Source organism: Sander vitreus, chromosome 5, assembly GCF_031162955.1.
Source record: "Sander vitreus isolate 19-12246 chromosome 5, sanVit1, whole genome shotgun sequence".
In the NCBI taxonomy this organism is placed as follows: Eukaryota; Metazoa; Chordata; class Actinopteri; order Perciformes; family Percidae; genus Sander; species Sander vitreus.
In genome coordinates, this window is record NC_135859.1 from 22,617,629 (window position 1) to 22,630,450 (window position 12,822).

Sequence of the window (12,822 nt, forward strand, 5' to 3'; positions counted from 1 at the left end):
GACTAATACCTCTAACAGTTACTCCCATCCCATAAGGTTCTTATGCATTATGGAAATGATATTCATTGTTACAATAAACAGGACGGACCTTAGATATGACATGGCAACGGGAAATATTTCTAGTCCGCTCAGCTCATAGAAACCTTTGACTCAGCTAACGTTGTGAGCCACAAAGCTGATGCTATGCCAGCAAGATTCAAAGTCAATAACATTGTGTACGGTTGACAATAACAAGACATGCTAGCTATTCAGCCGTATCATTGTCCCCAAATCAATATCAAGATTTTCATGAAAAAATTATATGCCGGCCGCAGCCTGAAGTAGCGAGTTAAAAAGCAAACGGGATGTGAGGCGTTTAAACTGTTTTAATACTTTTCATCATTACTTACACTGATTCCTGTCTCACAGTGTCTCAAGGGCCAATGCCTCAGCAGTACCCCCACCCCAGCGCCACCTTGCACCCTCACCCACAGCACCCCCAGCCCTCTGCCACGCCTACAGGCCAAGGCCAGCAGGGTGGTCCCCAACAACATGGAGGTCCTCCGAACCACCCAGCTGCCAGCCCAGTCCAGCACCAGCAGCACCAGCAGGCAGCAGCAGGTGAGGTTTCCTGCCTAAGCCTTGTTTCAAATGGAGCACTATACAGTAGTATTGGGTGTAGCAGTATTGTGTTACTATGAGTGTGTTTCTGTGTGCCTTAGCGGCAGCAGCAGCCCAGGCCCTCCACATGGCCAACCAGGCGCCGCAGCAGCAGATGTATTCTGCTTTGGCCCCCACTCCCCCCTCCATGACCCCGGGGCCCAACCCTCAGTCTCCCCAGGCATCGTTCCCCTCTGCCCAGCAGACGGTCTATATCCACCCACAGCAGGTGCAGCACGGCTACAACCACAACCACATGGCACACGTGCAGCAGGTAGGTCACAACCTGCTACCAGCTTGAAATGTGGGATCAGATGTGGGATCAGGTCCAGCAGGTGTTAAAGTTTATGAACGAGTCATATTTGGGTGTTAATAATGCTGTAAGCGCAGTGAATATTGTTTTGGCAGTTAAGATAAGGATGTTTTTCTCACTTTCTCTAGTTGTGGATTTAAGTGATTTTTAGCTATAACACGGCGCACTTACAGTCCAACCATGTTAAAGGGTAACTAGGTTTTTGTGTCTAAGTGACTGATGGGAACAACAATCTTAGAAATCAGTCCAGTATTAAGCAAGACCACAGCAGTCTTCAGCGGCGAAACAAGCTTCAGTGTAACGTTATTGGGCAATTGCGCATTTTCAGTTTACGTCCGCAAAAGTGCTTGTTTTGCCACTGACATGATTTTTATTCTAAGTGTCTGACATCATTATGGATGTTGACCTTTTTGTTAAAGAGAAAGATCCATTTTGTTTAACATGAAACAGCCATGAAATTGCTATCGCTCCATTTAAATAAACAGTAATTTTAAACGCACTTAATTCAAAGTCGTCAGAAATGCATATAAAACTATCAAAAGCCATCTCGGTTTGTCTTTCCACTGTTCCAACAATCACCACTCTGTTTTCAACCCTTAATTCACCCATTTACACGTGAACATATGCTGGCTCTATACACGCCCTATATGATTACATTGCAGCCCGGTTTGCAGCTGCCGGTTACAGCGTTCTCGCTCAATACTGGACCAATTTTAAAGCCACTAAAGTCCACTTTAGTCACTTAGACACCAATGCGTGGGAAAATAGGGTCCAGGTTGAAAAAAAAAACGACATTACCCTTTAATTCCATATAGAAAAACAAACGCTGACAAGCTAACTTCTTGGGTAAACATGAAGGTTTGGCCCGTTTCTGTCTTATAGTTTGCCATTATGGAAGACACGCTTGCATTTGCTTTGCTTAGAGAGTTAGATGATAAAGTTTATCGATCCCTGTGTCTGTGTGTAAAGTATGGAGCTTGAGTCAGGACATGGTTAGCTTGGCTTACTTCTAACTACTTAACACATTGTGCCTTTTGTTTAATATGTACACAAACAGAAATGTAAAACACCCTGTATAACTATTTCTTGGCAAACAGCTGCACAGAGTGACTGTATGCAGCTTGTCCGATTCTGGGTAGCTTCCCAGAGTCTTGTCATCACAGTGAGGCTGCCAGATTTAGTGCCTTTGTGTCTGTACAGAGACACTTTATAGCTAAATGTAAGCTCACAGACTGTATCCTTAGCTGGAGATGCTGCACAAAAAACACTGGGCGGACTGAAACTATTATTTGTAGTTCTAGCATTTAACCTTTTTTTGGGCGGGTTTTTCCCTTTATTTGATAGTGACAGTGGATAGACAGGAAAGGTGGGAGAGAGATGGGGGAGGACACGCAGCAAAGGGCCACAGGTCGCCCCAGCATTTAACTTTTTCTATTTTATTTAATAATTATTTTATTTTATTTTTTTACATTTCTGTTTGGGTATAAATTAAATAAGATACAACTTGTTAATTAGTGAACTTTAGAGATGATGATGATGATGATGATGATGATGATCTATATATATACATATTTTTTTAATTCAGAGAGAGCCAGGGCGAGCTGTTTCCCCCTGCTTCCAGTGTCATGGTAACCAAGGCTAATTGCCTCCTGACTCCAGCTGCATACTTAATACACAAACATGAGACAACATATTGATATAACTTTTGTTACAGTGACTTTCTTTCTGTGGTTATAAATTAGCAGAATGCCTGCGAACTTGCTTTTACTGTATTTAGATGACAATTAGATGAGTTTGACCTAAATTCTTCTATGGATTGTTCATAATTTGTGTTTGCTAGAAGGATGCTGTACTTTATGCTTTATTCCATTCTCCACACCCAGAAATTGGTCCCTAGTCATAACCGCACAGTATCCATTTATGCTGCTCCCGCCAGTAAGACACAGCATGAATGTTGTGCATCAGTGCTTGTCTTTTTCATCTTTTTAAAGGCAGGGTTAGTAACTATTTCCAATATCATTTTTTTTTTAATACAGTATATTGTTTGAAATTGTCTTTACACTGTGACGGCAATAAATAGCTTATGGTCTTTGAGAAAAGGAGTGAAAATAATCTGTCATCTGAAGCTGCTGTATTCCTGTAAAAATGTCCACCAATCACTGCCTCACGGTCCACTTGAAAAGAACCAATGAAATGCCTCCCTGCCCAGCTGCGTGTACTCTACGTCTGCCGTGAACGAGCCTGAGATCAATGTGCGTAGTCGCCGCATTGCTAACAGTAGTCATGTTTGTTTTAAACATTTGGTATAATAATATTAGGTGTTTGCTTACCAGTGAATGAGACATGAAGTACAATTGCGGTCCTTTCTCCGCTGTAAAGCAGCGACACAGTGGTGCTTGTGCACATCTGTGTAGGTCGGAGCCCCGAGGGCAGGGGGTGGGGTCAGACGGAGCCCTGAGGAGATGCTACTTTCAAATCTTGCTAGGTTTTCAACATTACCAACCCTGCTTTAATTAATTTGTCTCTTGTCCTTCTGTTTCTCTCACTGTCATTCTCACTTTCTGTCACACTTTTGCTCTTGCTGTCTCACACACACACACACACACACACACACACACACACACACACACACACACACACACACACACACACACACACACACTCACTCTCTTTCTCTCATACATAGGCCCATATGCAGTCTGGTATGGTGCAGTCTCACCACCCGGCGCAGACCCACCCCACCATGATGCTGATGGCTACCCAGGGTCCTCCAGGGGGTCAGCCACCTATGCCCCAGACTGCCCTCAACCCCATTCCCGTTTCCTCCACCACACATTTTTCCTACCTGGCACATCCACAAGGTATGTTTATTTTAATAACTTATTTCCCTCTACAGTAAGGAGATCACATAAGTGTGTCATTGTACCTAACTAGCTGTTTATACTCACGTATGTGCACATTTAGGCTTCCAAATTATGAACCCTTTATCAGGCTGGTTGATATATCAATTTTGATAAATTCAAGTGTTTGTTTTTGCACAAAGTAAAAAATATCCACACTGAAAATGTAGTTATTTTATTGTGCACACATTTACTCAAAATGTAATATAGATCGACTGCCTACATTAGCTGTTAAGTCATGACCCTGTAACGAGAAAAGTTGCAGTCCATGCTGATCCGCCAAAATTTTGATGGGTCTGTCATGACTCCAGATGGCTGTCTGGATCTCTAACAATCACATCTACCAGAGGAACAGACAGGGGAAAAAATACTAATTTGTGCTGACAAGAAGTAAAGCCGTGGCACAGGACCATACAGTGGGTGGACTTTCCTTTTTACAGTCTGTCCTTCCCATAGCCCAACGTTTGTATTTTTAGTGTGACATTTCTTTGTGTTGAGAGAAAAAAAAAAGAGTGAGTGTTATTCTTAAAACACAGTAACTTTGCAAGATACTCAACTTGATTTGTGTTATTCAAACTGCTGAAGCCTTGTATTATCTATAATAAATATATTATAATAATATATAAACTATTGAACAGAACGAGGACCGTTTTGCCCAATAGGATCTTAATAGCTAGTATGATAAGGAGGAATGATTACAGCAAGCAAAACCCATTTTAACATTCTTATTCTTATTGCTTTAAGACGCACCATTAATAAATAAGAACCCCTTCCTTAAACTTAATTGTCCCCAAATGTTATCTTTTCGCCATATGACCCAGACCTAACCCTGTACTGTGTAATTGTGGTCAATCTTTATCTACCAGGGGTGTGATTCTTCCGGATAAACTACATAAAGCCTAAGTGTCTACGTCGGTAGGATTAACAGATAAAATGCCTTCTCCTAAAGCTAAAAACCCCGTTCGCAGCGGTGGAAGCCTGGTGCTCGGAAACTCCAACGGCCACTACGAGTTCATGTTATACCGGTCCTCGCCGCAGGGCCCCTAGCCGGCCACGGCTCGCCTCCGAGCATCGGAGAGACCCACTTGTGTGTGTGTGTGTGGACCTGGTCACCGCAGACCCAAATCTTCTCAGCTGTTGCTACTGTCATATGCTGTCTTTTCATGTGGCACATTATGTTTGGCACATTGTATGGGTCACTTCTTATATTATAACAAGGTAATGCAATGTGTAATCAAGTGATGACTGATTAACAGTAATGTAAATGCTCAATGCCCTAATACCTGTTGATACTACAATAATGCAAAGTATAGTCTCTTAACCTTGCAGTTTTGCACATATCATGTAAGACTCAATTTCTCCATTTCTTTGCACAAAATGCCATTTAATGGTTTATTTTTCAAAAAAATGTCCTGGGGGGATACACCCATAATCCCCTAGGGAGAGCCCTAGGGGGGTTACATAACAAATCCCAATTTAACTCCTGCATACAATGTTCTATGCAAGTAATATTAATGATACTTTCACTGAATTGTAGGTGTTTCATTCAATTTTATAGCATTTGAAAAAAAATGGGGGGGTGCTGTCACAGCGTCATGTGTGCGGCGTATATTTTCCTGCTTTTTTGTCCTTTGCCAATCACACCTATGATCTACATTTCCCCCATTTTGTCTCGTCTCTGCAGTGCAAGCTCATCATCAGCAGCAGCTGTAGGTAGAGGGCGCCAGCGAGCTGAGGGACCCGCTCTGCGGCGCGCTTCTCAACTAGAGCCTTCATAACCAGGCGTTGAAGAGAATGAGAGCCCTCTCTTTCCTCATCCTCACTGGACATGCTTCACATCAGCTTTTCTCCCCCCAGACTAGGCAATAAGAGAATGTTAACAGGTTGATGCAGTGACATGTTTTAACGAGCTAGAGAGTTTTAATGGGCAAGACTGCTCATCATTCAGCCCCTGTTCACACGCAGACATCTGTAAACACACACAGAAACACACATGAACAAAACACCCACACACACACTTTCAGGGGTCCCAGATTGCAACTTGAGTCAGCTTGCCAAGTAAGATGTGAAAGTGAGAATGAGAGAAACTAATCAGAGAGAGAGTGAAGAAGAAAATTCAACTGGAACTTGTATTCTGTCTGCACCTTGTTCTGAAAAAAAATAATACTCTTCCAACAGTATTAATCTTACTGTTTATTGCTGCTGCTATGTGCTGCGTTTGTTTCCAGACTACATGACAGGTTTCTAACCAAACTAAAAAAAAACGAAACATGACAAAAAGCTTCTGTGAAATAAACACATTTTGGCAGCCAAGAGGACAGGAGAAACGTTATTTATGAAATAATGGCTGAGGTGATCAGATCCCACTTCTCACCTGACCCTTATGTAACTTTTAAGTTAAAACTTTTACTTTGTAGATAATATAAATAATTTAAAAAATGAGCAAAAAAATTTAAAAACAATAAAAAAGTTTTAAAAACTGAATGGTTTACTGTGGTTGCATTGCATTCTGGGTTTATCATCTGTTCCTTCATTACCATGAACATCACTACCATAGTTTTTCAATCAATCCCACGCACACTGCCAATTTTGTATTCAGAAAGTCTCAAGATCTCTTACTAGAGAACAAATGAGAATAAATTACATATACAGGTCACAACAAGACATACACAGTTATTACACACGCGCACACACGTACGTTAATTAAAGCTATAGACCTTTTTCACAGCAGACATGTTGACATGTCATAGTAAGAAAAGCACAGGTGTATTCAAAACCATTGATGATGGCTGCATTCCACTTAGGAGAGGCCCTGGTATTGTGCATGCTGACTCGCTGAAATAGCTTACTGGGACACTTGATGGAATTGAGCCATCGTTAAGGTTATCAATTTCAGCTGTGCTTTTCCTACTATGACAAGTCAAAATGTCTGCTGTGAAAAAGGTCCATAGTGCGTAGTTTCTGTTGCCCCCATGAAGAATTCAAAGTAATGGCAACAACATGGCAACATGTGTTGAGCTGATAGTCCACTTTTCCCGCTTCGGTCCCCCTACAGGTTGTCTCATTGGAACTACAGCTGCAGCTAAAAGTTACATAGTGTTGCTTTAATTAGCTTTGTGGCAACTCATTTGGCAATGGCTTGAGTGTAACGGACGTTCATTAATGTCAAAAAGTTACGCACTAAAGCTTTAAAACATTCACAAATGCTATAGAACTCAGAGGAATGAGTGTTTCGACTTCAATGTAATTGACTCGTGTTTGATTGTTTTGCTAAAAACTACATTTCCCCAGCTGTAATTACAACTGTTGCCAGGCTACTGTTTCCAAGGTCAAGAACAAATCTTGATGTTCAAGTCAACAGCTGTTGGCTCGTCACTGCTACATTGCAGGCAGCCATAGGTTTCTATTAAATGTTTTGACCCTGTCTAAATGATGGCTGTATTATTTAACAGTGCTTTAAGATAATTTCGAAATTCTAATAATAGATCCAATACTGTCGGGGCACCATTTTTGCTAATACCTAGTATCAAAATAAAGTATGATAAAGTTTACACTGTTAATACAAAGGAAGAAATAATCCGGTGGCACATAACCGCGTGTAAAACCAAAGCGTGGAGTTTTGAGTTTTTATACGGATTAGGCTGAGATATGTTAATTCATGTGTATGCCCCAACATCTGGAACTATTATTTTAAACAATTAAATGATGTAAATCAATTTGGGACTAAGGTTATGTTCTAATCTTATTTTAACACTTTATGGTGAAGGCTACATTTGTTTTGGTCACATTTTGATTCAGCTTTTTAGGTAATTCAAGCACCAGATGGCCTAAAACAGGACCATTTATCTGTAACTTTGCTTGTACAGCAGTTATTTGGAGACCAAGAGACATCAGAGACATTAGAGAGCGTGCACACCAAAATACCTGATCATGTGTCATTTCTTTTTTTTGGTTAGGTTTATTTTACAAAAAGTCAAATATACAGTTGATATATATATTTAATATAATTTAGATGCTTATAACTGAAAGGGATGCAAACACAATGACAGATTTTAAAAAGCTGTTGAGGGCAAATTCGGTTAAACTGGAATGTTTACAGTGCTAAGTTAACGAACAGTATTGACACATTACATTCATCAACTGGACATTTTAAAATAAACGTACGGGGGAGACTAATGGTGTTGCTGGAGCGGATGTTGAGGACTGAAGACACCTGACATACAAAGGGATTTTCCAGAAGTGTTAACTCGATTCTTGCAGCAAATTGTATTGAACCATGACACAAAATTAAAAGCCATTTTAAAAAAAACAACAAAAAACAGTAGGAAAATGTGGTAGCCCTGGTTTTAAATATAGCATTTCTTTCTGGGAACTTTGGCATTTATCAAATATACTTCTTAAGTCTATGAGCAGGTGCAAACATGACATTTTCACTCACTTAATTCATCCATCTAGAAGCCTCTGTCGCTGCTTTCATACATAAAAAGGTGTGAAGCACTGGGTATCTCTCAGATATTGCACTACACACATTCTGCACCACATCATGCCCTGAGCTTTCGAAAAAAAGGGGAAAAGCAACAGCAGCTTTCTGGCAAAGGCAAAGTCATTCTCCCTAAAAAAAAAATATCAGCAAAGAGAGGGAACTGATAGTCAAAATAGTTATGGTTACCGTTGCTTTTTCTTTAGCAGAAAATAAAACAGAAGTGATGAGGGATTTGTTTAGACTTGGGCGTATAAAGGCAGGTAGACCAACCGTACTTTTGCCAAAAACATCCTTGTTTTTGTTCCCCTTATAAACACTTTGAAGATGTCAGTCTTGAACATGATGATAACATTTAAGAGAACTACACAACCATTGTAAAATGCTCCTCGGGTAGACAAAGCTGACTTATTGCTTAACAAGAGAAGTAATCACAGCTGACTTACTCTGGTTATGTTCATGAGGAAATCAAGTTGCATTCATGGCTTTCTCTTACAAAAAAAACCAAACAGGAAATTACAATGAGAAAGAGGGCAGAGAGACGGAGCGAATCGGGTCTAAACCATACACTCAGCATAGGTTTACTTGTAAATCTTAATCAACTGCTAAAGTTATTGTAGTGCAAGGTTAGAAGACAGACAAGTCCTAGCACACTATTTCCCAAAGGCATCCTGTCGCTAATGGAAGTGAAGCTTCAGTTATTGAAACAAAATTACAGAAAATGTCATCTTTGGTGTGCATCAAAACTAATGATTTTATGTGGACAACTGGTCTCGGTTTATGGGATATTCTGCGTTTTCTGTGAGGAGAGACGAGGTTAATAAGTAACTGAAACAAATCCAACGTGGCGACAGGATAGTCTCAAGATGGGATGTAACACTTTGGATTACAAATCAGCTCTTTAGATGCTTTTAAGAAAACTCAGACCTGGAGTGGAGAAGATTGAAACACCCCGAACAAACTGGTCGCAAGATTAAAAAAAAAATTGCTTGCTTTGGTAAAGGCTTCATTTTTGGATGTATTCCTTTATATAACCTCCTAATAAAAATGTAGTATGTCAGCTCTTGACAACTTAAATAAAACTATACATATTATTTTAATCCACCTTGGTTTTTCTATTGGCTGCTGTTGTGAACTTGTACAAAAAATACAAAGATGTTTAATGCTATGAGTGTAAAAGAGAGTAGAGTTGGAGACATGATGCTACTCCAAGAATCAAGATTTGCTTAAAGAAGTTAGAAAATAAAAGTTAATATCTACAGAGCTACTTGTGTGACTTCAGTGTCACTCTGTCTCGCAGGAGTTGCATCATATGACCGTCTACTTTTAAGAGTTTAATGTAAGATTATCAAATATTATAAACCTGGATGGCAGTTTCCAGCGCTTTGTGCCTCATTTCAGCTGTGTCAAATATCTGACTCAGGGTGTATTCCCACATAGCTTGATCGGACCATTTGTTTCAGAACCTGAGCATTTCACCGCATTTTGGTGACACGGAATACTTTTTATGCCACAAAATCAATCCAATGGAGTGACATTACTATAGTTTAATCAATGTGTCACCAATAATGTGTGTGTATACACTTGGAAAGTGTATTGTGGCACACAATACATTTTGGCAACAGGGTGTTGCCATCAGGGGAAAGATCAAGTCAAATCCTGTACAGAGAAGCTTCACTCGTCTCTCTACCGATGGTTTATTTATATCATCACATTTTCTTTGTTCTTTGTGGCAGGACTTATTTCTGTGAGACCATGTGATTTTGTGAACATAATGCCTTTGGTGCCTGAAATGTAACATGTGAGTGACACTACAAATATACTTGATGCTGATTTTGGGAAAAACCTGGAAAGTGTGTATGTGAGTTTTGTACCAGACTGAGATCAACACAATCATGCTGATGGACTACACTTTCACTCTTCTCACATACACCAAAACAAACCCACCCAGATTTGGAGTGGTGGAAGCAGATCATTTTCTAGTAACAGCTTCCCAGCTGAATTTAACTACGTTTTGCCCTTTTTACTTAATTTTTTTAAATTTTTCTACAAAAGAATCTGTGTATAGAAAAAAATACACATTGTTTCCAAAGTGCACTGAAAGCATTGTGCACTTAAATATATAATAATGCGCAAGAGGAGGAATAGCTAATAGAGAGTGTCGACAATAAGAGTGCTTTCTCATTTGTGTGTTTGTATAAAAAGGTTTACTCCACACAAAGTTCTGTGTGTGAAGAGTAAATGTCTTTTAAATATTTTAAAGGAGCACTTGATTTAACCAATTTTGCAGGCAGTGCCTTCCCATCAAGGGCCAAACAAGTTAAATCAAGCGAACCTCTTTTGAATTCAAAAGAATAGAAACATTTAAAAAATATGTTTTTCCCGGGCTCGAGGACAGCTACACACGTGGCTATTCCTCTCTCACACAGAACCTCAACATCAATAAAACGAGAATAATCATCATACTCAACACTGTTATAAAACTCCCAAAAATACATTCACTGTGGACACTCGGGGTGGAGGTTGTGAGGGTCTGACACTGGTAAACACACGGCCAGCACAGACATAGTGAGTGAGTGTGTGTGTATGTTTCGTCATCAGACAAAGACTTGTTCGTTGAAGTTCTTAAAGGACAATTCCGGCGCAAAACGAACCTAGGGGTTAATAACAGATACGTACCCACTCAGTCGCTCTCTGGGACATGTTTTCATGCTAATCGAATGTGTTTGTAGCTTGAAACAAGCTAGCACGGACCGCTGATTAGCTTACAACGCTAGTATTCGGGGCACAGGGAAAGTAAAAACAAATCGCTATTTATACCACTAAAAAGGCTCAAAATATCACCAAACTTCAACGGTAGCATAATGAGGGTCCCTAAATGTTAACCGAAGCATTGAGAACTTTGTAAGTGTACAGACAGTTTATTAAAAAGAGAGTTTAGAAAGACCGTAGCTCCCAAGACAGCGGCCGCCTGTATACGAGAACATGACTGTCTTTATAATCTATCTTTTTAATAAACTGTACACTTACAAAGTTCTCAATGCTTCGGTTAACATTTAGGGACCCTCATTATGCTACCGTTGACGTGTGGTGATATTTTGAGCCTTTTTAGTGGTATAAAGAGCGATTTGTTTTTACTTTCCCTGTGCCCCAAACACTAGCGTTGTAAGCTAATCAGCTGTCCGCGCTAGCTTGTTTCAAGCTACAACCACATTCGATTAGCATAAAAACATGTCCCAGAGAACGAGCGAGTGGGTATACATCCGTTATTAACCCTTAGGTTCGTTTTGCGCCGGAATTGTCCTTCATCATGCGCTCTCTGAGAATCTCACACACTGCATGTGAAGCTGGGTGGGGGGTAACAAAATGTGTCTGTATGATGTGTGCATGAACATGTCCGCTTCACAGGTGACGGCCGTCTGTCAGAGGTGATGGAGGTCTTTTTAACTCAGCGGGTCAGAGCAACATGTACTGGTTGTCTATTGCTCGCTTGCGACCTCGCTCAGGCTCCAGCTCATAGTCAGAGTCCCGCTGAGGAATGTGGGGGTTGGGATGGCGAAGCAGGGGTCTCCTCCCCACTGATTCACTTCGACGAAGAGGAGCGGGGGCTGACGGAGGAGGGTCAGGGACGGGGTTGGTGCGAGTGACCGGGCGGTTTCCCGGCTGGGAAACAGAGCTGGGGCTGGAAGTGGTGCTGGTGCTGCTGGAGCAGGAGGAGCGGGGCTGAGTGACACCGCGAGCCAGACTGCAGTGAGCCAAGCTGGGCTCAGAGCTCCACCGATGGAGGGAGAAAGGGACGAGGAGAGCGCCTGACAGCTGACCTAATTAAAAAAGAGGAAATGAGAGTTTTGGTGACTACAAGCAAAAACGTTCTGGGAACACTCTAAAAAATTTACTCGGAAGTAAGAAAACAAAGTACTGTAAGATTATTACCCAAACTGTCATAGATGTAAACATCCATTAAAAACTAATTTCTTTTAAGATAAATTTAATTCCACAGGACAGATGAAGACATGAAAGGGGAGAGAGAGGGGAATGACATGCAGCGAAGGGCCGCAAGTCGGAGTCGAACCCGCGGCCGCTACGTCGAGGAGTACCTCTATACATGTACACATTCGACCAACAATTTGTGTTTTTTCACTTTGGTTGTACTGCCTTGTGAACACTTCCAATAAAGATTGTATACGCAATTACCTAAAAGAATTTACTTATACTTTTTAGGAAACTTGCTTATTTCACAAGAAAAAACAATAATTATTCAATAATAAAAAAATAAAAAAATATTTTTATGTAACAAACCTATGTTTTTAATTCCCTCCTCTACAAGTATTTTGCAACCTCTCAGATGTATCCTGTGACCCAGTAGAGGAGCCCAACCCTCAGGTTGGGTACCAGTGGTTTCAATATTTACAACCTGTCTGATTGTCTGACTGCTTGTGTTTCTTGTGTGTTTCCCCATTGGACTTTGTTGCCATGTTTACAGATCTCGG

At 40.7% G+C, this 12,822-nt stretch overlaps 2 protein-coding genes across 10 annotated transcripts in view; one reads left to right on the plus strand and one right to left on the minus strand.

Annotated features, from left to right (window-relative positions):
- atxn2 (ataxin 2) overlaps positions 1-6,336 on the plus strand; it is a 30,671-nt gene extending 24,335 nt beyond the window's left edge. For all 8 annotated transcript variants that reach the window (XM_078251032.1, XM_078251034.1, XM_078251037.1 and 5 more), the window contains 4 exons: positions 409-600; positions 702-913; positions 3,639-3,813; positions 5,537-6,336. In XM_078251032.1, coding sequence (XP_078107158.1) covers positions 409-600; positions 702-913; positions 3,639-3,813; positions 5,537-5,565 — 608 coding nt within the window. In that variant the 3' untranslated portion in view covers positions 5,566-6,336. The remainder of the gene's footprint in view (positions 1-408; positions 601-701; positions 914-3,638; positions 3,814-5,536) is intronic.
- Positions 6,337-8,099: 1,763 nt separating this feature from the next.
- Positions 8,100-12,822, minus strand: part of sh2b3 (SH2B adaptor protein 3) — a 56,836-nt gene continuing 52,113 nt past the window's right edge. For both annotated transcript variants that reach the window (XM_078251040.1, XM_078251041.1), the window contains exon 8: positions 8,100-12,153. In XM_078251040.1, the coding sequence (XP_078107166.1) occupies positions 11,789-12,153 (365 nt within the window). In that variant the 3' untranslated portion in view covers positions 8,100-11,788. The remainder of the gene's footprint in view (positions 12,154-12,822) is intronic.